The 20,458-nt window shown below is 44.6% G+C and overlaps 1 protein-coding gene across 3 annotated transcripts in view; it reads right to left on the reverse strand.

The window, feature by feature from the left end:
- Window positions 1-1,483: 1,483 nt before the first annotated feature.
- The window catches only part of LOC109898171 (anoctamin-8), a 53,365-nt gene continuing 34,390 nt past the window's right edge, over window positions 1,484-20,458 (reverse strand). For 2 of the 3 annotated variants that reach the window (XM_031833732.1, XM_031833733.1), the window contains exons 8-18: window positions 20,113-20,274; window positions 16,944-17,096; window positions 16,415-16,541; window positions 14,438-14,493; window positions 14,224-14,298; window positions 11,534-11,781; window positions 10,832-11,342; window positions 8,973-9,164; window positions 7,954-8,085; window positions 6,710-6,820; window positions 3,646-6,372 (exon numbers count right to left, since the gene is read on the reverse strand). In XM_031833732.1, the coding sequence (XP_031689592.1) occupies window positions 5,665-6,372; window positions 6,710-6,820; window positions 7,954-8,085; window positions 8,973-9,164; window positions 10,832-11,342; window positions 11,534-11,781; window positions 14,224-14,298; window positions 14,438-14,493; window positions 16,415-16,541; window positions 16,944-17,096; window positions 20,113-20,274 (2,475 nt within the window). In that variant the 3' untranslated portion in view covers window positions 3,646-5,664. Of the gene's footprint in view, window positions 2,443-3,645; window positions 6,373-6,709; window positions 6,821-7,953; window positions 8,086-8,972; window positions 9,165-10,831; window positions 11,343-11,533; window positions 11,782-14,223; window positions 14,299-14,437; window positions 14,494-16,414; window positions 16,542-16,943; window positions 17,097-20,112; window positions 20,275-20,458 lie in introns of those variants that run through there. The other variant, XM_020493016.2, reaches the window with a different exon arrangement.

The following is a 20,458-nucleotide window of genomic DNA, read 5'->3' on the forward strand; positions in this document are numbered from 1 at the left end:
TCAACTCCCGAGATTAGGCTGGCAATACTAAAGTGCCTATAAGAACATCCAATAGTCAAAGATATATGAAATACAAATGGTATAGAGAGAAATAGTCGACGCATCATAATTCCTATAACTACAACCTAATAAAATGGGTTGATTAATCGCCATCTGCTTTTTTTGGTCCTCCAATAATCAGTATCGGTGTTGAAAAATCATAATCGGTCAACCTCTAATCTGCTCTATATAATACATTTCTATACATTTTCTGTAACGTTGCACCCTTCAGAACAGGCCCCAGACCTATGTTAATATTTACACTGCTCAACAAAATCACTGCAAATATATTTTCCAGATGCTGCAATCAAAGTGAGTTGACTGTTGTCAGTGATGTTCCTTCTGTAGGTCTATTGCCATCCTCTGACTTTGAAGCATAAAGACATGTTATGCTTCTACTAGACTGTTCTCAATACACATGCTACGCCTTGCCCTGTTTTATTGTGTATAGATGGGTTGGCTGACAACATCATGAAAATTATGGGCGCACATCGATGTGGCCGGAAGATGCACGTTATGATTCTGAAAAGTCAGAAAAATTGCAACAATGAAAAGAAGCTGCCTTGTGGGGGATCGTAGGTGGCTTGTTTCAGTTCATATCTTGTTATTGAAGCCATGTCTTGTTTTGACTGATGTCATGTCTATGCCTATATGGCAAAGATTTGCTAGCTAGCGAACCAACAACTGTAAATATGTATTTGAGAGACAAGTGCTCATTGTGCAAATGTATTTGTTTTCAATAAACATTTGGAGATTAAAATATAGTTTACTTGTCAACAGTCTAAGCCAACCCCGTCTGTTTTGCCCCATAGATGCGTATGTGTCGAAACAACTAACCTATGTAGGTCAAATGTTCTCTTCAGCTTCCCTCAAAAAAAGATTGAAAAGTAGACCGCTGCTGGAAACTAAGACATTGCAGTGCTTGAGGCATCTCTACGGACCAGGGTTCAATCCCAGGCTGTGTCGCAGCTGGCCATGACGGGGAGACCTATGAGGTGGCGCACAATTGGCACACAGTTGTCCGTGTTAGGGGAGGGTTTGGCCAGCCGGGATGTCCTTGTCCCATCGCGCTCTATAGCACGCGCTCTAGCAACTTCTTGTGGCAGGCCGGGTGCATGCACGCTGACTTCGGTAGCAAGCTGTAGGTGTTTCCTCTGACACATTGGTACGGCTGGCTTCCGGGTTAAAAGCGAGCAAAAGTAGCAGTGCGGCTTGACAGGGTCATGCTTCGAGAATGCATGGCTTTCGACCTTCGCCTCTCTCTCGGCGATGGGACAAGACTGTAACTACCAATTGGATATCTCAAAAATTGTGGAGAAAAATGAGTAAAAAGTACCCAAAAATAATACACATTTTTTAAAAGTTGTTTCCGTTATGTAATTGAAACAATGTAAATGTACATTTGTTTCATACTTTCATGTTTCAGGGAAGAAAGAAACGAACATTTCAGTTTACATTTGTTTTATTATCTATTTTCAAATCGTACAAAAAATATGACAAAATAAAATAATCCCATTTCCCAGTATTATATTTTTCTTGAAAATAAAGATTTTTTTTGTACAGTGGTACATTGGAAGAGAACATGATGTCTTGTCAGTGAGGCTGTTGTGAATATGTTTTTAAACAAAAAATTGTTAAGAGGTTTAAGGGAAGGGTTCTACATACTGGTAGCTGTACAGTACACCTGTACACCTCCACTTCACAGCATCAACAGCACTCCTCCCACAAGTCTCCAGAAAACGTATGTTTTGGGACTGAGAGGGACCTTTTCATTATAAAGTTGGAGGAAATACATTCCTAGCATGCAAGGAATGTGTTTGCTGGCCTCGTAAATGCTCGCCAGCTAGCTAACCTGTTTGCAATTCCTTTAGCGTTACTTGCTGGATAGCTACAGAAGGTTAGCTGGCTAGTTAGCTACTGCCATCAGTTGTTGTGTTGGTACCATATTTGGCCTATTCCACCATTTGTAGAATGCATACTGGCATTTGAATGTAGCGTGGGATAAGGGAATCCGGACACGGTAGACACATTTAAATATAGGTGTAGACACGACGCATTCGTAATACCATGATCCAGAACTCTGATCGGATATTAAACTGAACTGTCAAGTCAACTCTAAACACGGCCTCAGTTCTCTTCTCGTAACCCTTGTAATATTTGTAACTAAGCAGTGCAATGATAGAACATCAAAAGGTAAACTCTTTCAGAGTACTTCCTTACAGTTTTAAAATACGTATAGTTGCATTGATACGGACATGAACAATTTCACTACTTCTAAGAAGCTCTGTCTGATAAAAGGGTCAACGTGTTTAGTGAGGCCAAAGGACATGGACGGCCGCTGACCCAAGGCAGGCTGCATCTCGATGGTGAGCTCCTCGTCTCCTTTCCATCATCGGCACTTATCTGAAAATACCGGACAGGTAAAAGCAACATGTTAGTTGCCTGCTGGGAATTTGCTTTAGCTTGTCCATTTCTTTCAGATCAGGGAAATAGAGGAAGCCATTCAGAACTACGAAGATACAACCTGTATCAAAGGTGAAACAAACAAAGAAACCAACCTAGTCTGGTTCCAGAGCTGCGGCAGGCAGGTGTACCATGGATGACTGTTACTAACAATAGTCTATGACAGAAAACCTAATCAAACACTTCCAAATGTGTCCGACTAAGCAGCTGCAGTAAAAGAGAACAAAATTGAAATCATGTCTCAATCGTGTCATCCGTGGCCTAGTTATTTGGCATTATTCACAAATGTATGGTGACGATGATAGTAACCAAATGGTTTCCTTGTTATTTGTACAGAATTACTTAATGGCTGTAGAGTGAGGGGGAAATGTAATGATAAGGTCAAACAACTGCTCTTTCTGTTTCCTTGAAGTGCCTTTTCAGCTCAAATACATTCTCATGTAACTACTAGTTCAGTCAGTCAGAGCTCAATACTCATTGTTTCAATCATATGCATGAAAATACTCAACCTGGTCTCAGAGCATTTCTTATCATTCTGTACGTAAATCCAAGAAACTCCACTTAGTATGATGTCGTATGATATGTATTAATTTGTGATGTCCATCACCAACATTGTATGATATGTTACAAATTACAATTCGTATTATATGTTACAAATTTGCAAAACGTCCAATATGTTACAAATTTGCTAAATGTATATGTTACGAATTCTAGCTAGGTGTCTAACATTAGCTAGGCTAGGGGTTAAGGTTAAAGGGTTAGGGTTTGCTAAAATAATTAAGATTAGGGGAAGGGTTAGCCTAAAGGGTTAGGGGAAAGGTTAGCTAACATGCTAAGTAGTTGCAAAGTAGCTAAAAAGTAGTAAGTAGTTCAAGTTGCTAATTAACTATAAATTGTCCATGATGAGATAAGTCACCATACTAAACATAATACATCATACTAACTTGAGTGTCCCGGATGTACATGTACTATGTCTAGTCTATGAGACCAGGCTGAAATACCATATTGAGTTTCATTGCAGAAGCATGACATTATTTTGTAGCTTGTATAATTACAACAAGGCAATCCATGCAAAATGAAAGTTTATGCATGTTTTTGCCAAAATTCATATTTGATAGGCATTTTAGGTAACCTCATCTCATATTTAAAGCACAGAGAGAGATGAAAAGGACAGTGTACCAGGGAAGCTTCCTTAGATTAGGTTTCCTATTTCAGAAGGGAGACAGGTATGTGTCTGGTTCAGCCCAGATGGAGAGGAGAGATGAGATGTTAATACCCACACTGAGAAGCCAGGTAAGGTGGAGGAGATCGAAAAATTTGGGTGGTGGAACAAGAGATGCAGTTGGCTAAGGCATGGACCAGTAGAAGACTAGTGTATATGGCTGAGCCACTATGTCCCTCCAATACTATATTATTGCAAAGATCCTAGCCAAAGAGGATGACATGGAGGTGCAAAGTTAGTTTACTGCATGTCTCTGTGCTGAATCTCTGCTGTGAATTGCAGTGGTTCTTCTCTTTAATGAAGAAGACTGGATGTACTATGAGTTTATAGGCACAGATCTAATGTTAGATTACCTTCCCCAAATCCAAAATTTAACAGTAGGGGTAGGGGACACACAACTGACTGCTGATCAGTATCCAAGGACAATGCCACCGTACTCTAAATTAGAGACGTACAAACCACTTTCTTGTTCTCTTGGCACCATCCTCTGGCCACATTATAGAAAATAAAGATGGTTGAATAATCCCTTTGGATTTTCTTATAAAAGGAATATAGAAATCTGGGATCTCCAGAAATGTAACTATGTTCTCACATGCCAGAAAGGTACCGCTTTGGCAACATCCCAAATGACATATGTCCCCAAAGACACAAGGTGAAGTAAAATATATGTCAGCTCTGAAATGATTGGGATCATCAGTCATCCAGATGAAATAACAACAGCATCAGTATAAAATACTAGCGATAAAAAAAGCAAGTGTTTGCATATGTTAGGTTGTGTTATGAGCCAGGCTGGTATGGTCCTTCCTTACACCTGCAGAACAAACTCTGCTGTCTCAGTGCAGTACTTCGGGGTTTAGTGCAAATGTTCTCTCTTTTCTATCTCACTAATCTAGTCAGATCTTTGTGTTGAAATGGAGTGCCATGATTAGTATACTGTCTATAATGTGTCTCTCTGCCGGCTTGAATGGGGAGAGATTAGAATGGCACACAGTAGACTACAGTAACCTAAACTCTCCATAGCACATACTGTCTAGTCTACACACACATCCATGTCAACATCCTGTGGCATCTTCCTTCATCGGACTCTCAGTTTCCTGGGCAGGCATCAGTCAAAACAACTGTCATTCTCTCCCTCTCTTTCTTTTCCTCTCTCCCTAGAACACATACTGATACGAGACAGTATGTGTTGGTTGTCTTTTATCAAACAACTTTCATCTCGGTCTTTCACAACATCCACTCTCACTGTCAGACATACACTTCAGATATTCCTGTTGTTTTCTTGGGAGGTATATACTAAGCTTGGGTGGTTCTTTTTGCTTTGTAAATAAAGCTCATAGCACTTCATGTATGTCTTTAAATGGGAGATGAGGCTGATGAGAATGAACTTCGTGTTTTGCAGTATTGCCCAAATTTTAAACACTGATTGATATTGCATGGCTAGCAAAGCCGCTTCGTTTAAGTAGAAAAGCTGATAGGCCTTCATAGTTCAAAATTTGTATGAGATCAGGCGACCATTTTGTGGATGCTACGAAAGGTCTCATTATGCCTTTGATAAATGTTTTTCCTTCTCTCCCCAAAACCAGGCTATTATGTTTCAGTGGCAAGATGGCCACCAAGATGATTTAAATTTTCAGATGAGAATAAATCAAGATAAACTGCTTTCCCTTTTTTCCCAAAAAGTTTTAGAAACACAGCTCATGCATGTCTATATGTATTGCAGACAAAAGTGAGGTATGTGTGTGTCTCTAAGCGCGCACGGGTTATGTTTTCATCATCATCACCATCAGCCCATTCCCCTCACAGCCTTAAGGCAGTGTCTACATACACAACCTCAGACAGCATGGAGAGGCTTGGCCTTTTCACCCCACTTATTTTTTCCTTGTAGTAGATATATAAAGTTAAGTTCTCACAGCAGTTTATTATCTCTTTCCAAAGAGAGACTAGACTTTACGGTCCGGGGAGTCTGTGTGGTGTTCGTTCTCCCCTGCGTCCCCTCCAGGTGAACGTCTCTCTTCCGTCACCCCATTCAGGTCAGACTTGGTGAGCTGTTTGTCAGAAACTTGGGACCCCTCTCCTGGTCGGGGTAACTGGGTCCCATTCACACAGGAGCCCCCCTCCGACTTCCCAAAGTTAAACAGTTTCCCCGGGTTGAATGACTTGCTTGGCGACTGAGACCACTCCTGGTTACCAATTGGGACGGTCGCAGACATCGTGTTATTCGTTGCCGTGGCTGCCGCTACTGCAGCAGCAGTCGCTGCCGCTTCCTTCTTAGTCTCGGGCGACTTGAGGAACTTGAAGCTAAGGAACCCGGGGAGCTTGGGTTCGTTTCCGGTGGGAGACTGAGGGGAGCGCGCACTGCTTGAGGAGAACTTGTTCTGTAAGGGGATGATTTGTTTGAGCTTCATCACGTTGTTGTTGGCCAAGAGGGAGCTGGGCCTCTTGGGCTTGTCCCCCCCTCCACCCCCCCCAGTGTGGGACTTCCCCCTATGGCTCTTGTCTTGGTGGTGGTCTCCCCCAGAGGAGTCCTTCCCCTCATCTCTCTCCCTTTCCCTGCGAGCCTGATACTCCGCCTGCCTCTGCCTCTCCTCCTCCTCTCTCTTCCTCCTCTGTAGCTGTTGATAGTGTTGCTGTGCTTGCCGCTCGTGCCTCTGTAGGGAGAGAATCAACCGTTACAACAACTCATACAATCACAGTCTGACAAAACTGTGCACACTCTGAACCGAGAAACTATCTATTCACTCTTCACCTCTACCAGGTACAGCCAGAAGAGGATGGTTTATTTTCTGGGGAGTTTTCCTACCCAATGTGCCTCTGCTTGCTCTTTGAGCTCTAGGCCGGGTTACTGTATCACTTTGAGTTACTGGGTCACTTTGTGACGACTGGTGATATAAAAAATGGCTTTCTAAATCAATTTGATTGATTATTGATTGATTGATACAATAAACTCCTCACAACACCAATATGATTCAGGCATGGACAATTTACCTTAAAGGCCTCCCTGCGTTGGTACTCCAGTTTTGCTATCTTCTCTCCTACCCAGCTGGGGATATCTGGGATCGCTACGTGAATGATGTACTTCAGCAGGATGGCAAAGTGCTGAGAGAGAGCGAGCAAGAGAGAACGTTAGAACATTTACAAAACCAGGCTGGTCAGGCCTTTTGAGTTAGCAGGCCCAAGCCAGAGAGCTGTTTACCTGTGAGCTGTTTACTGGCTGCAGTGCTGTGTTGTGTTTATTTAGCATGTTGAGACTGTCCTATCCTGTCCACCCCACTCCCTCCCCTTTATACCTCACCACCGGGAGTGTGACAGAGTGGTGGAGATGTCCAGAGATCATGTAACACTTGAGCTTTCTTACAGGTACGTACAGTCTCTGGCTAGGAGTAGGGTTCACATCACTCACCACCCACCTGCCCTGTCAACAACCACAGAAGTAGCCAGGAATGATCCGCCTCATTTCACACTTACTCATTTTTACTGCTATGGGCACTTAGTTGAATAGCTGAAAGCTGCCTCAGAGAAGGATACATTTCATTGAGGTAGCTGTGGCTAGCTTCAAAATAGTATTGCCTGTTTCTAAGCTTTCATAGGGGCTTAAGACACACCTGCTGCTGACTAGTGAGCAAGACTAGCTTCAACATGGTAGATACCGTTCTAACGAAAATCCCTTCTCTGGGATGTAAAACAACTTTGACATCTTTACTTATGAAAGATTTAAATAAAGGAGGAAGCTCATATGAAATTGCAAATGACATGCCCAGCAGTCTCCAAAATATTTGTCATATTTATTATATTGACTTAATTTTAATCTCATCTGAAAGCCTGCTAGTATACTGCACACTGAGGACGGCTTGATGCCAAAACGCATTGGTGGAGCTGCAGGTCATAATAAACGTTTGAAATGTGTCTTGGAAGACGCTACTATGACCACAGCCCCCCGAGGTGACTTTTAAAGAGACAAGTCTATAAGGCCTGCTGGGCTGCTGTCAGTTTGAGAGGTTGAGCTGCTCTGAGATCAGTTGACCAGCCATATATCCTCCCCTCAACTATTAGAAGACGTCAATCAAATCCGACTCTGGATCAGTGCTGAGAGTTAGTCTACCTCCTACAAAATCCCTATTTAAACCCTGCCAACACTGAAACAGAGTGAGACTCAAAAACCCCATCAGCCAACTGAGCTAAAGCCTAGGCATTAGCTGATGTCAGGTGTGTGACTGTAGTAGAGTCTGTACTTCGAGGATGACAATGGAGATGATGGCCATCTCAGGGCTGAGCCAGGGGAAGAGTCGCTGCAGCTGACCACACTGACCAATCAGGTAACAGTTGACTATGATGGCGATTAGACCCATGGCTTCCATTGCTGTCTGCAGAGAGAGACACACACACACAACAGACAGGCTTACTGTATTTACATGCAGTATAACACATGCTTTCAAAGCTTACACAGGGTAAATTCATGATTAGGTTTATACTAAAGGACAGGGCTCTGTTTATGAAATATTAGTGCTGGGCTGCAACAAAAGCCCGTGAACACTGTGGCCTTCCATAACCAGTCCCCCGTTCCCACTGCCAGTCTTAGGACTGTCCTTTATTCCTACTTGTCATTGTCCCTCAGCCCTACCGTCCTGTCCCTCTGTCCTACCTGTGCCGTCGCTCAGTACTACCTGTCCCTCAGTCCTACGTTCCATTGTCCGTCCCGCAGTCCTATCTGTCACTCAGTCCTACCTGCCACTGTCCCTCAGTCCTATCGTCATTGTCCCTCAGTCCTACCTGCCAGTGTCCCTCAGTCCTACCTGCCAGTGTCCCTCAGTCCTACCTGCCAGTGTCCCTCAGTCCTACCTGCCAGTGTCCCTCAGTCCTACCTGCCAGTGTCCCTCAGTCCTACCTGCCAGTGTCCCTCAGTCCTACCTGCCAGTGTCCCTCAGTCCTACCTGCCAGTGTCCCTCAGTCCTACCTGCCAGTGTCCCTCAGTCCTACCTGCCAGTGTCCCTCAGTCCTACCTGCCAGTGTCCCTCAGTGTCCTACCTGCCAGTGTCCCTCAGTCCTACCTGCCAGTGTCCCTCAGTCCTACCTGCCAGTGTCCCTCAGTCCTACCTGCCAGTGTCCCTCAGTCCTACCTGCCAGTGTCCCTCAGTCCTACCTGTACTTCAGTCCTACCTGCCATTGTCCCTAAGTATCATTTCTACTTTTTTTTGTAAGTTCTTTCAATTTGACATTATATTAAGTACTGAGCTTGAACAGACTGCTCTACCTGCCACTGTCCGATGCTCTCCACCCTCTGACCAAAGGGCCTCTGCAGGCCGGTACAGAGCTTTAAGGCGTCGCTGCGGATCTCTATGATGTTGTTAATGAGAGCACACATGGCCGCCAAGGGGAAGGCTGAGGAGAAGAGAACCACATAGCCAAACTGGACAAACATCTCCTGGTAGTCCTGGAAGGTGTCCTGGAAGGGACAAAATACACTGTTAGCACACTGTTAGCACTGTGACATGGATAGATGATTATCACAGTGTTTAATATCTTCCACGAAGAGTGCCTTTTGTGTCTCTTTGATATTTTAATACGAAATTGTGCACCAATATATTGCATTTTAAAAGCCAGTTATATTAGGGGCCTCCCAAGCAGCGCAGTGATTTAAGACACTGCATCGCAGTGCTAGCTGTGCCACTAGAGATCTTGGTTCGAGTCCAGGCTCTGTCGCAGCCGGCCACAACCGTGAGACCCATGGGGCGGTGCACGATTGGCCCAGCGTCATCCAGGTTAGGGGAGGGTTTGGCCGACAGGGATGTCCTTGTCCCATCGTGCTCTAGCGAGTCCTGTGGTGGGCCAAGGATGGCACGCTGACACGGTCGCCAAGTGTACGGTGATTCCTCCGACACATTGGTGTGGCTGGCTTCCAGGTTAAGCGGGCATTGTGTCAAGAAGCAGTGCGGCTTGGTTGGGTTGTGTTTTGTTTTCGGGGGACTTAAATCACTGCTCCCGACTTTCGCCTCTCCCGAGTCCGTACGGGAGTTGCAGCGATGAGACAAGACTAACTACCAATTGGAAACCATGAAATTGGGGAGAAAAAAAGGGGTAAAATATGAAAATTTTATATAACTGGCTGATATTTTTTAAGTGCCTTTTAATATAGACCACATGGAGAATTCAATAAATCTTATTTTTATATGAATAAAGACTTGCTCAAGTGCTGACATACAGCATTTTGACACGCCCCCCTGTGCACCCTCTGACTTATAGGAAGATTTTAACCCACTTAACCAACATTTCTCCAAGTTTTCACCATTAGTAGCTAGGTTTCCATCCAATTGGTGATAGATTTTAATGTGCATATTCTAAAATCTGCATTAAATAATATCCATTTTCCCACCAGATATGTTTCAATCAAATATGTGTTTCTATCAAAAAAAGGCTTTGCGTGATGATGTAGTGCACTTAAAATACCCTTTGAAGTCAAATGGGTTTCCATTGCATTTTCAACTCTACTGATGTTTTTCTCATAAAAATCTTGCATTATATAGTATGTGCCCACTCTGGTATTGGCACTTGTGCTCTAGCCAACAGCTCTTAGATACAGTGCGGGTAGGATAGCCTACATGATGAGATTATTATGGAGAGCATCATGTTGTGGGGGTGCTTTGCTGCAGGAGGGACTGGTGCACTTCACAAAATAGATGGCATCTTGAGGGAGGAGAAATTATGTGGATATATTGAAGCAACATCTCAAGACATCAGTCAGGAAGTTAAAGCTTGGTCGCAAATGGGTCTTCCAAATGCACAATGACCTCAAGCATACTTCCAAAGTTGTGGCTTAAGGACAACAAAGTCAAGGTATTGGAGTGGCCATCACAAACCCCTGACCTAAATTTTATAGAACATTTGTGGGCAGAACTGAAAAAGCGTGTGCGAGCAAGGAGGCCTACAAACCTGACTCAGTTACACCAGCTCTGTCAGAAGGCATGGGCCAAAATTCACCAGCAGGGAATTTTTACTAGGATTAAATGTCAGGAATTGTGAAGAACTTAGTTTAAATGTATTTGGCTAAGGTGTATGTAAACTTCCAACTTCAACTGTATCTATGTATGTGTGTTTGTGTGTGTGTTGTCCTACCTCATAAGTCTGCATGCAGCTCTCAATCTCAGCCTGTGCCAGAATCGTACTCTCTTGCTCCTCTGGGGGGTCGATCCACGACTCCCTCTTGGTCTCAGAGTCTAGTCTCTCCAAACTCCTCTGCCTTCTGTGATGACGCACCCTCACCGTGCTCTCCGGCCCAGAAGGCAGTGGGGCAGCTGCCACACTTTCATTGGCCAAACCACCTGTGTCCTTCATCTCATTGTCATCGGCATCATCATACGTCTCGAACACCGAGGCCGGGTCCATCCCCTTCTCCACCATGGTGGGGCTGCCATCCTCCAGGAAACTATCCTCTATTGTAGGGACGCAGCCCCCTCCAGACGACTTCCTGTCCACCTTCTCTATGAAGCTAACCTTCCTCAGCTTCAGGCCACAGTCTGTCAACTCCTCGTTCTCTCCCTCACTGAACCTCCCGCTGTCTCCCTCCTCCCTCTCCCTTTCCTCCTCGTCAGGCACCCCACATCCCCCGTTCAGACACTTCTTCTCCCTATAGAACAGCAGAAAGGTTAGGCTTCCACTTACAATAGTGTTGATTAGACTAAAGTATGTAAATGTCAATAGGTCACACATCCTCAAACAATTCAAAACATAGGCTTGTCTATAGTCAAAGAAACATGCCCTAAAAAAAGCTCTAATTTAACTTATTCATGAATGAATAAGCCGTTGTGTCAGCATTACCTGCGGCCAGGCTGTCCCACCCCGGATCTGGTTCCCCTCAGGCCGTGGCTCGGTACGGCCTGGTCGGTGGGTGAAGCCTGGGCCTTTCCTGCGGCCAGCCGGCAGTACTTGAGCAGGGCTGAGAGGAGCAGGTCCCAGACGCCGTGCAGGGTGAGCTCGCCCAGCTTGTGGCGCTCGTACAGGTAAGGCTGCAGCACCTCTTTCACGTTCTGGACAAACTGCCGGGTGATCAGAAGGGTGGCCAGCATCTGACAGGATCAAGGCTTAAAGGTCAGAGTTGTTATGATCGGTCACTGGGTTTGAATACCATGGGTGGAGTTTCCCATAAGTAGGCACCACACTAAACAAATAAAATGGAAAAAAATAGAATTCCTTTGCAAAAATACACTGCGTATACAAAACATTAAGAACACCAGTCCATGACAGACTGACCAGGTGAATCCAGGTGAAAGCTATGATCTCTTATTGATGTCACTTGTAAATCCACTTCAATAGTGGATTTAGTGTAGATGAAGGGGAGGAAACAATTTAGACATGGATTGTGTGTGTGCCATTCAGAGGGGGGTAATGGGCAAAATATTTAAGTGCCTTTCAATGGGATATGGTAGTAGGTGCGAAGCGCACCGGTTTGTGTCAAGAACTGCACCGCTGCTGGGTTTTTCATGCTCAACAGTTTCCTGTGTGTATCAAGAATGGTCCACCACCCAAATGACATCCAACCAACTTGAAACAACTGTGGGAAGCATGGGAGTTAACAAGGGCCAGCATCCCTGTGGAACGCTTTCAACACCTTGTGGAGTCCATGCCCTGACGAATTGAGACTGTCCTGAGGGCAAAACTCAATATTAGGAAGGTGTTCCTAATGTTTGGTATACTCAGTGTATAATATTCACTCGGTACTATATATGGATGGACTGAAAACAAACCTCTATATAAACCGCAAGCAGTTCACGCCCATTCAAATACAGTAGATGCACACACTACTCTGTATGCAGCCTAGTCAAATGTGCGACATCAAAACCATGACATGTAAAACTACTACTGCAGGAATAACTACAGGGCATTGTGCTCAGGCCCAGAGGTAATACCCAGGACACAGACACAGTGTCCTTTCACTGCAAACCATGACCAAGTCAAAGCACAAACCACAGATAGCACATTTACAGACAGCCAGCCCATAGTCAGTCCATCAGTTTACACAAAGGCCTATTCAGTGCTTATAATGTTCCTTAACACGAACAGAAAGTGCAGTATGAAAAGATATCCCAGACATTTTTAGCTTACAGAAATAAAACACTGGGAATATACAGGAAACACCCAAAGACAGTAATAACAGAGTGGCTGAAAGAAAGACATACGGAAAAGAGTACAGAGTGATGTGCCAGGCACATGACTTTCACGACACAAACCTTATAGGTCAAATGTCCAAATCCACAGGTAGTCAGACGCTATAAAACCCATAACATAACACTGCAGACATGTCAAATGCTTCAAAATTGACATCATATACACAATTAACAGGTAGAACAAAAAACAACTGTGGGAAGCATTGGTTTTGTGTGTTATGTTTTGTAAATCAACATAGCATTAAGTTCTGGGTACATGCATGTTAAGAGATCAAGAAACGCTAGAACGATGAGCTCCACCCTCTCTCTTGGCAAGTTACGGGCCAAATGTCCCTCCTCTTCCGAATTTCGAAACATACTAACAACTGCGAAATCGTGATTTATCGAAAAACCCAAAACACTGGGACTACTGCTACTCTTATATTACGCATTCAGTCCCGACAGATTCTCTCGATTTACACGCATAATCTTTCCACGAGAGATTCACCTAAACATATAAACGCTTTCTATGCAATGCCAACGATGCATAAAGAGGCTACAAACGACAAGCACAACAAACGTACAGACTACAACTAATAACCGCGGGTGAAAGTAAAGTGCTTCGGTACGGCGTCCTGGCAAAACACGAGCCGATCACAGTAGTGGCCACATATAATCTGGCCTAATGTCAATCGGCATTACACTTTTTGGTGTTTTGTGTAACAGGTGTCTCTTTCCATTCAACACTGTTTGGAGGCTGGAAATATGTTGCGAGTGGATGAACATGCGCGGGTAGCCTAGTTAAAGGAGCCCTTTGAAGTGAGTGATTGACAATCATATGAAAACATCATAATGGGTTGCATTTATGCCACAATAAATACATTTTAAAAGTTAGACACATCTTCACAACTAGGCCCACAGAGATCATATTGAATTAAATAGGGATTCTATACGTAATTCTATGATTAGGCCAATAAAAAATGTGGGGTGCTGGGCAGGTAATGTCGAGATGACTAACCCCCTGTGGTGGGCGAAGTCGTACTTTGGACATAAAAGAGGCCCTGATGACCCAGATGGTGAAGACCATCATCTGGATCTTGGGAAAGAGATATGGCAGCACACTGTCCTTCAGCTGCCTGAGAAGACTCTGGCCCAGTGAGAACACCAGTAACATCAAGGACCACACCACAAGACCAGTACCAAAGACCCACACAACACAGAGACAGATGGAGAAATGGGCAGAATGGAGAGAGAGCAACATGTGAAGAAGGTAGAAGGATTAAGGAAGGAAGACCAGGGAGGTGAAAATGGTTTGGGTAACTTTTGGAAGGAGAGGAAACAAGGTTAGATTTCAGTGGCTTTTACCTCTTTCAGACGCTCCATGTCTCTGAGGTAGAATCCAATGTAGAAAAGACTGAGATAAGAATTTACAAACTGAAACTGCAAATAAAGAAACAAAACATGCGAGTTGAAAAACTTTAGAGAGAAAGTATAAGTGTGGATTCTGTATTTCAATCATTTGTCATGTGAAAAGTGAGTCCAATTTCCATGTAATAAGGAAGAAGATGACACGACTCACAAGAACCATTTTGATGATGAGATTTTTCTCATAGGCACTCTGGAGTCTGTAGTTTTCTGTGGGGGAAGAAATATAAATGTCAGCATTCACAGAAATAATCATCATCATCATCACCTGAATAAAAATAAACTATATATCAACTCAGCAAAAAAATAAACATCCTCTCACTGTCAACTGCATTTATTTTCATCAAACTTAAAATGTGTAAATATTTGTATGAACATAAGATTCAACAACTGAGACACACTGAACAAGTTCCACAGACGTGTTACTAACAGAAGTGGAATAATGTGTCCATGAACAAAGGGGGGGAGGTGTGGCCACCAGCTGCATTAAGTACTGGCAGAACACTGACATCCCTGTCTTGCAGGAAATCCCGCACAGAACGAGCCGTATGGCTGGTGGCATTGTCATGCTGGAGGGTTATGTCAGGATGAGCTTGCAGGAAGGGTACCACATGAGGGAGGAGGTTGTCTTCCCTGTAACGCACAGCGTTGAGATTGCCTGCAATGACAACAAGCTCAGTCCTCTGATGCTGTGACACACCGCCCCAGACCATGATGCAGGAAGGGTACCACATGAGGGAGGAGGTTGTCTTCCCTGTAACGCACAGCGTTGAGATTGCCTGCAATGACAACAAGCTCAGTCCTCTGATGCTGTGACACACCGCCCCACCTCCAAATTGATCCCGCTCCAGAGTACAGACCTCGGTGTAACGCTCATTCCCTTCGACGACAAACGTGAATCTGACGATTGCCCCCGATGAGACAAAACCGCAAATCGTCATTAAAGAGCACTTTTTGCCAGTCCTGTCTGGTCCAGCGAAAGTTTGTGCCCATAGGCGACGTTGTTGCCGGTGATGTCTGGTGAGTACCTGCCTTACAACAGGCATACAAGCCCTCAGTCCAGCCTCTCTCAGCCTATTGCGGACAGCCTGAGCACTGATGGAGGGATTGTGCATTCCTGGTGTAACTCGGGCAGTTGTTGTTGCCATCCTGTACATGTCCCGCAGGTGTGATGTTCGGATGTACCAATCCTGTGCAGGTGTTGTTACACATGGTCTGCCACTGCGAGGACAATCAGCTGTCCGTCCTGTCTCCCTGTAGCGCTGTCTTAGGCGTCTCACAGTACGGACATTGCAATTTATTGCCCTGGCCACATCTGCAGTCCTCATGCCTCCTTGCAGCATACCTAAGGCACTTTGACGTAGGGACCCTGGGCATCTTTCTTTTGGTGAGTCAGTAGAAAGGCCTCTAGTGTCCGAAGTTTTCATAACTGTGACCTTAATTGCCTACCGTCTGTAAGTTGTTAGTGTCTTAATGACCATTCCACAGGTGCACGTTCATTAATTGTTTATGTTTCATTAAATAAGCATGGGAAACAGTGTTTAAACCCTTTACAATGAAGTGATTTCTATTTTTACGAATTATCTTTTAAAGACAGGGTCCTGAAAAAGGGACGTTTATAAACGCACTACCGGTCAAAAGTTTTAGAACACCTACTCATTCACAGGTTTGTCTTTATTTTCACAATTTTCTACATTGTAGAATAATAGTGAAGACATCAAAACTATGAAATAACACATATAGAATAATGTAGTAACCAAAAAAAGTGTCAAAATAAAACATTATTTTATATATTTCAGATTATTCAAGGTAGCCACCCTTTGCCTTGGTGACAGCTTTGCACACTCTTGGCATTCTCTCAACCAGCTTCCCCTGTAATGCTTTTCCAACAGTCTTGAAGGAATTCCCACATATGCTGAGCACTTGTTGGCTGCCTTTCCTTCATTCTGCGGTCCGACTCACCCCAAACCATCACAATTTGGTTGAGGTCGGGGGATTGTGGAGGCCAGGTCATCTGATGCAGGACTCCATCACTCTCCTTCTTGGTAAAATAGCCCTAACACAGCCATATGTGTTTGTGTGTGTGTGTGTGTGTGTGTGTGTGTGTATGTATTTGCCTACGTGTTCTCACCCATGTCGTTGAGCCAGCAGGCTATCTTCCGGTACACCTCGTCACAGGCGGTCACAGTGATGGCCAGCATGATCTTAGGGATGAACCTGGCCAAGCGAGGTACCTCCTTAATCCCCATCACAAACTCCTGTGAGACAACAACAGCTGCCTAATATTGTTGCAATCCTTGCTAATATGAGCCACGTTACAATTCCCACCAAGTGGGCTAACTCTATTTGCACAACGCATGGGTGTTGACATTTCACGGCAGCGACCCGTTTACAATCAATTCCACAGGTATGTTTCCCTTCAAATCCTTTCTACGGTTGAAGGAAATGTTCTTTTGTAGGGTTGTTAAATTCCGTTAACTTTCTCAAAATTCCCAGGTTTTCCAGAAATCCCAGTTGGAAACTTTCCAGGAATGACGAAGGAATAAGCACAAAATACACAAAATACACAAAATACACAATTTTGGGGAAGCTCCCTAGACACTAGGAAGGCAGTTATGTAGGTAGAGCAGCAGCAGCCAGAAGGAGCAGTACTGACATACCTGCAGCTCAAAGCAGATGAGCATGGCCAGGAAGACAAAGCAGAGACAAAGGATACAGATGGGCAGGCTGACCAGCCACCTGAACATCCTCCTCCTCCACGGAGAGTAGTACAACTCCTCACAGCCTGTTATGGGACTGCACCGCTTCACGCCCTGCAGGGGGGAGGGGGCGAGAGAGGAGATAGAGGGAGAGAGGGGAGATGGAGGGGATGGGGCAAGAGGGAAAGGGTGAGAGAGAGGATAAAGGGTAGGAGGAGAACGGTGGAGGGAAATTGAGAGGGAAGAGAAAAGCAAGAAAGGGTAGAGCTGCTGCTTTCAAGTAGCGGGACTATTTAAAACATTTTTTTAATGTAACCTTTATTTAACTAGGCAAGTCAGTTAAGAACAAATTCTCATTTATAATGACGCTCTATGGGATTTCAAATCACGGCCAGATGTGATGCAGCCTGGATTTGAACCCGACTGCTGCGCCACTCGGAAGCCCCTAAAAGCTTATAACCCGGACGCTTATACGAAATCCCGCTATGTCCTACGACGAACCATCAAACAGGCAAAGCGTCAATACAGGACTAAGATCGAATCGTACTACACCGGCTCCAACGCTCGTCGGATGTGGCAGGGCTTGCAAACTATTACAAACTACAAAGAGAAGCACAGCAGAGAGCTGCCCAGTGACACGAGCCTACCAGGCGATCTAAATTACTTCTATGCTCGCTTCGAGTCAAGTAGCACTGAAACATGCATGAGAGCATCAGCTGTTCCGGACGACTGTGAGTAAGACCTTTAAACAGGTCAACATTTACAAGGATAACCAGGACGTGTACTCCAAGCATGCGCTAACCAACTGGCAAGTGTCTTCACTGACATTTTCAACCTCTCCCCGTCTGAGTATGTAAAATACCAATATGTTTCAAACAGACCACCATCGTCGCTGTGCCCAAGAACACTAAGGTAACCTGCCTAAATGACTACCAACACGTAGCACTCACGTCTGTAGCCATGAAGTGCTTTACCTACATGTACATATTACCTCAATTACCTCGACTAACCGGTGCCCCCGCACATTGACTCTGTACCGGTACCCCCTGTATATAGCCTCCACATTGACTCTGTACCGGTACCCCCTGTATATAGCCTCCACATTGTCTCTGTACCGGTACCCCCTGTATATAGCCTCCACATTGACTCTGTACCGGTACCCCCTGTATATAGCCTCCACATTGACTCTGTACCGGTACCCCCTGTATATAGCCTCCACATTGACTCTGTACCGGTACCCCCTGTATATAGCCTCCACATTGACTCTGTACCGGTACCCCCTGTTTATAGCCTCCACATTGACTCTATACCAGTACCCCCTGTATATAGCCTCCACATTGACTCTGTACCGGTACCCCCTGTATATAGCCTCCACATTGACTCTGTACCGGTACCCCCTGTATATAGCCTCCACATTGTCTCTGTACCGGTACCCCCTGTATATAGCCTCCACATTGACTCTGTACCGGTACCCCCTGTATATAGCCTCCACATTGACTCTGTACCGGTACCCCCTGTATATAGCCTCCACATTGACTCTGTACCGGTACCCCCTGTATATAGCCTCCACATTGACTCTGTACCGGTACCCCCTGTATATAGCCTCCACATTGACTCTATACCAGTACCCCCTGTATATAGCCTCCACATTGACTCTGTACCGGTACCCCCTGTATATAGCCTCCACATTGACTCTGTACCGGTACCCCCTGTATATAGCCTCCACATTGACTCTGTACCGGTACCCCCTGTATATAGCCTCCACATTGTACCGGTACCCCCTGTATATAACCTCCACATTGACTCTGTACCGGTACCCCCTGTATATAACCTCCACATTGACTCTGTACCGGTACCCCCTGTATATAACCTCCACATTGACTCTGTACCGGTACCCCCTGTATATAACCTCCACATTGACTCTGTACCGGTACCCCCTGTATATAGCCTCCACATTGACTCTGTACCGGTATTTTTTATTTATTTATTTCACCTTTATTTAACCAGGTAGGCTAGTTGAGAACAAGTTCTCATTTGCAACTGCGACCTGGCCAAGATAAAGCATAGCAGTGTGAGCATACAACAAAGAGTTACACATGGAGTAAACAATTAACAAGTCAATAACACAGTAGAAAACGAAGGGGGGGTCTATATACAATGTGTGCAAAAGGCATGAGGAGGTAGGCAAATAATTACAATTTTGCAGATTAACACTGGAGTGATAAAAGATCAGATGGTCATGTACAGGTAGAGATATTGGTGTGCAGAAGAGCAGAAAAGTAAATAAATAAAAACAGTACGGGGATGAGGTAGGTGAAAAGGGTGGGCTATTTACCAATAGACTATGTACAGCTGCAGCGATCGGTTAGCTGCTCAGATAGCTGATGTTTGAAGTTGGTGAGGGAGATGAAAGTCTCCAACTTCAGCGATTTTTGCAATTCGTTCCAGTCACAGGCAGCAGAGTACTGGAACGAAAGGCGGCCAAATGAGGTGTTGGCTTTAGGGATGATCAGTGAGATACACCTGCTGGAGCGCGTGCTACGGATGGGTGTTGCCATCGTGACCAGTGAGCTGAGATAAGGCGGAGCTTTACCTAGCATAGACTTGTAGATGACCTGGAGCCAGTGGGTCTGGCGACGAATATGTAGCGAGGGCCAGCCGACTAGAGCATACAAGTCGCAGTGGTGGGTAGTATAAGGTGCTTTAGTGACAAAACGGATGGCACTGTGATAGACTGCATCCAGTTTGCTGAGTAGAGTGTTGGAAGCCATTTTGTAGATGACATCGCCGAAGTCGAGGATCGGTAGGATAGTCAGTTTTACTAGGGTAAGCTTGGCGGCTTGAGTGAAGGAGGCTTTGTTGCGGAATAGAAAGCCGACTCTTGATTTGATTTTCGATTGGAGATGTTTGATATAGCCTCGCTATTGTTATTTGACTGCTGCCATTGAATTATTTGTTACTTTTATTTTCAATTTCTTACTTAACACTTATTTTTCTTAAATCTTCTTAAAGCATTGTTGGTTAAGGGCTTATAAGTAAGCATTTCACTGTAAGGACTACACCTGTTGTATTCGGCGCATGTGAAAAATAAAATGTTATTTGATTTGAAATGTTCTCATGTCCTCCTCACCATAAACTGTGTCCGTGGTTCCTCTAGGGACTCGTTAGGGGTATCCAGCGTACCCCACTTATAGGCTAGCTCCGCCCCCCTCCTCTTCCACCTCTCCAGGAACAGCGTGGCCCACACCACGTTGAACAGAGCAAACACTACACAGCAGATATCACGACTTGTCTGAGAGAACACACAGAGAATACACAGGTGAATCTTTAAATAGGAAAAACTAAAGGAGGACTGGAGGAAAAGGAAAACGTCTTAGAAAGAAATGGGATCATCATATCTGAGGTTACTTTGAAATACTTTCTACATTTTTAAGTGTCAATAGTTCGATATCTCACTCTGTGATTCTGTTGAAAAG

This window comes from Oncorhynchus kisutch, linkage group LG10, assembly GCF_002021735.2.
Source record: "Oncorhynchus kisutch isolate 150728-3 linkage group LG10, Okis_V2, whole genome shotgun sequence".
NCBI lineage: Eukaryota > Metazoa > Chordata > Actinopteri > Salmoniformes > Salmonidae > Oncorhynchus > Oncorhynchus kisutch.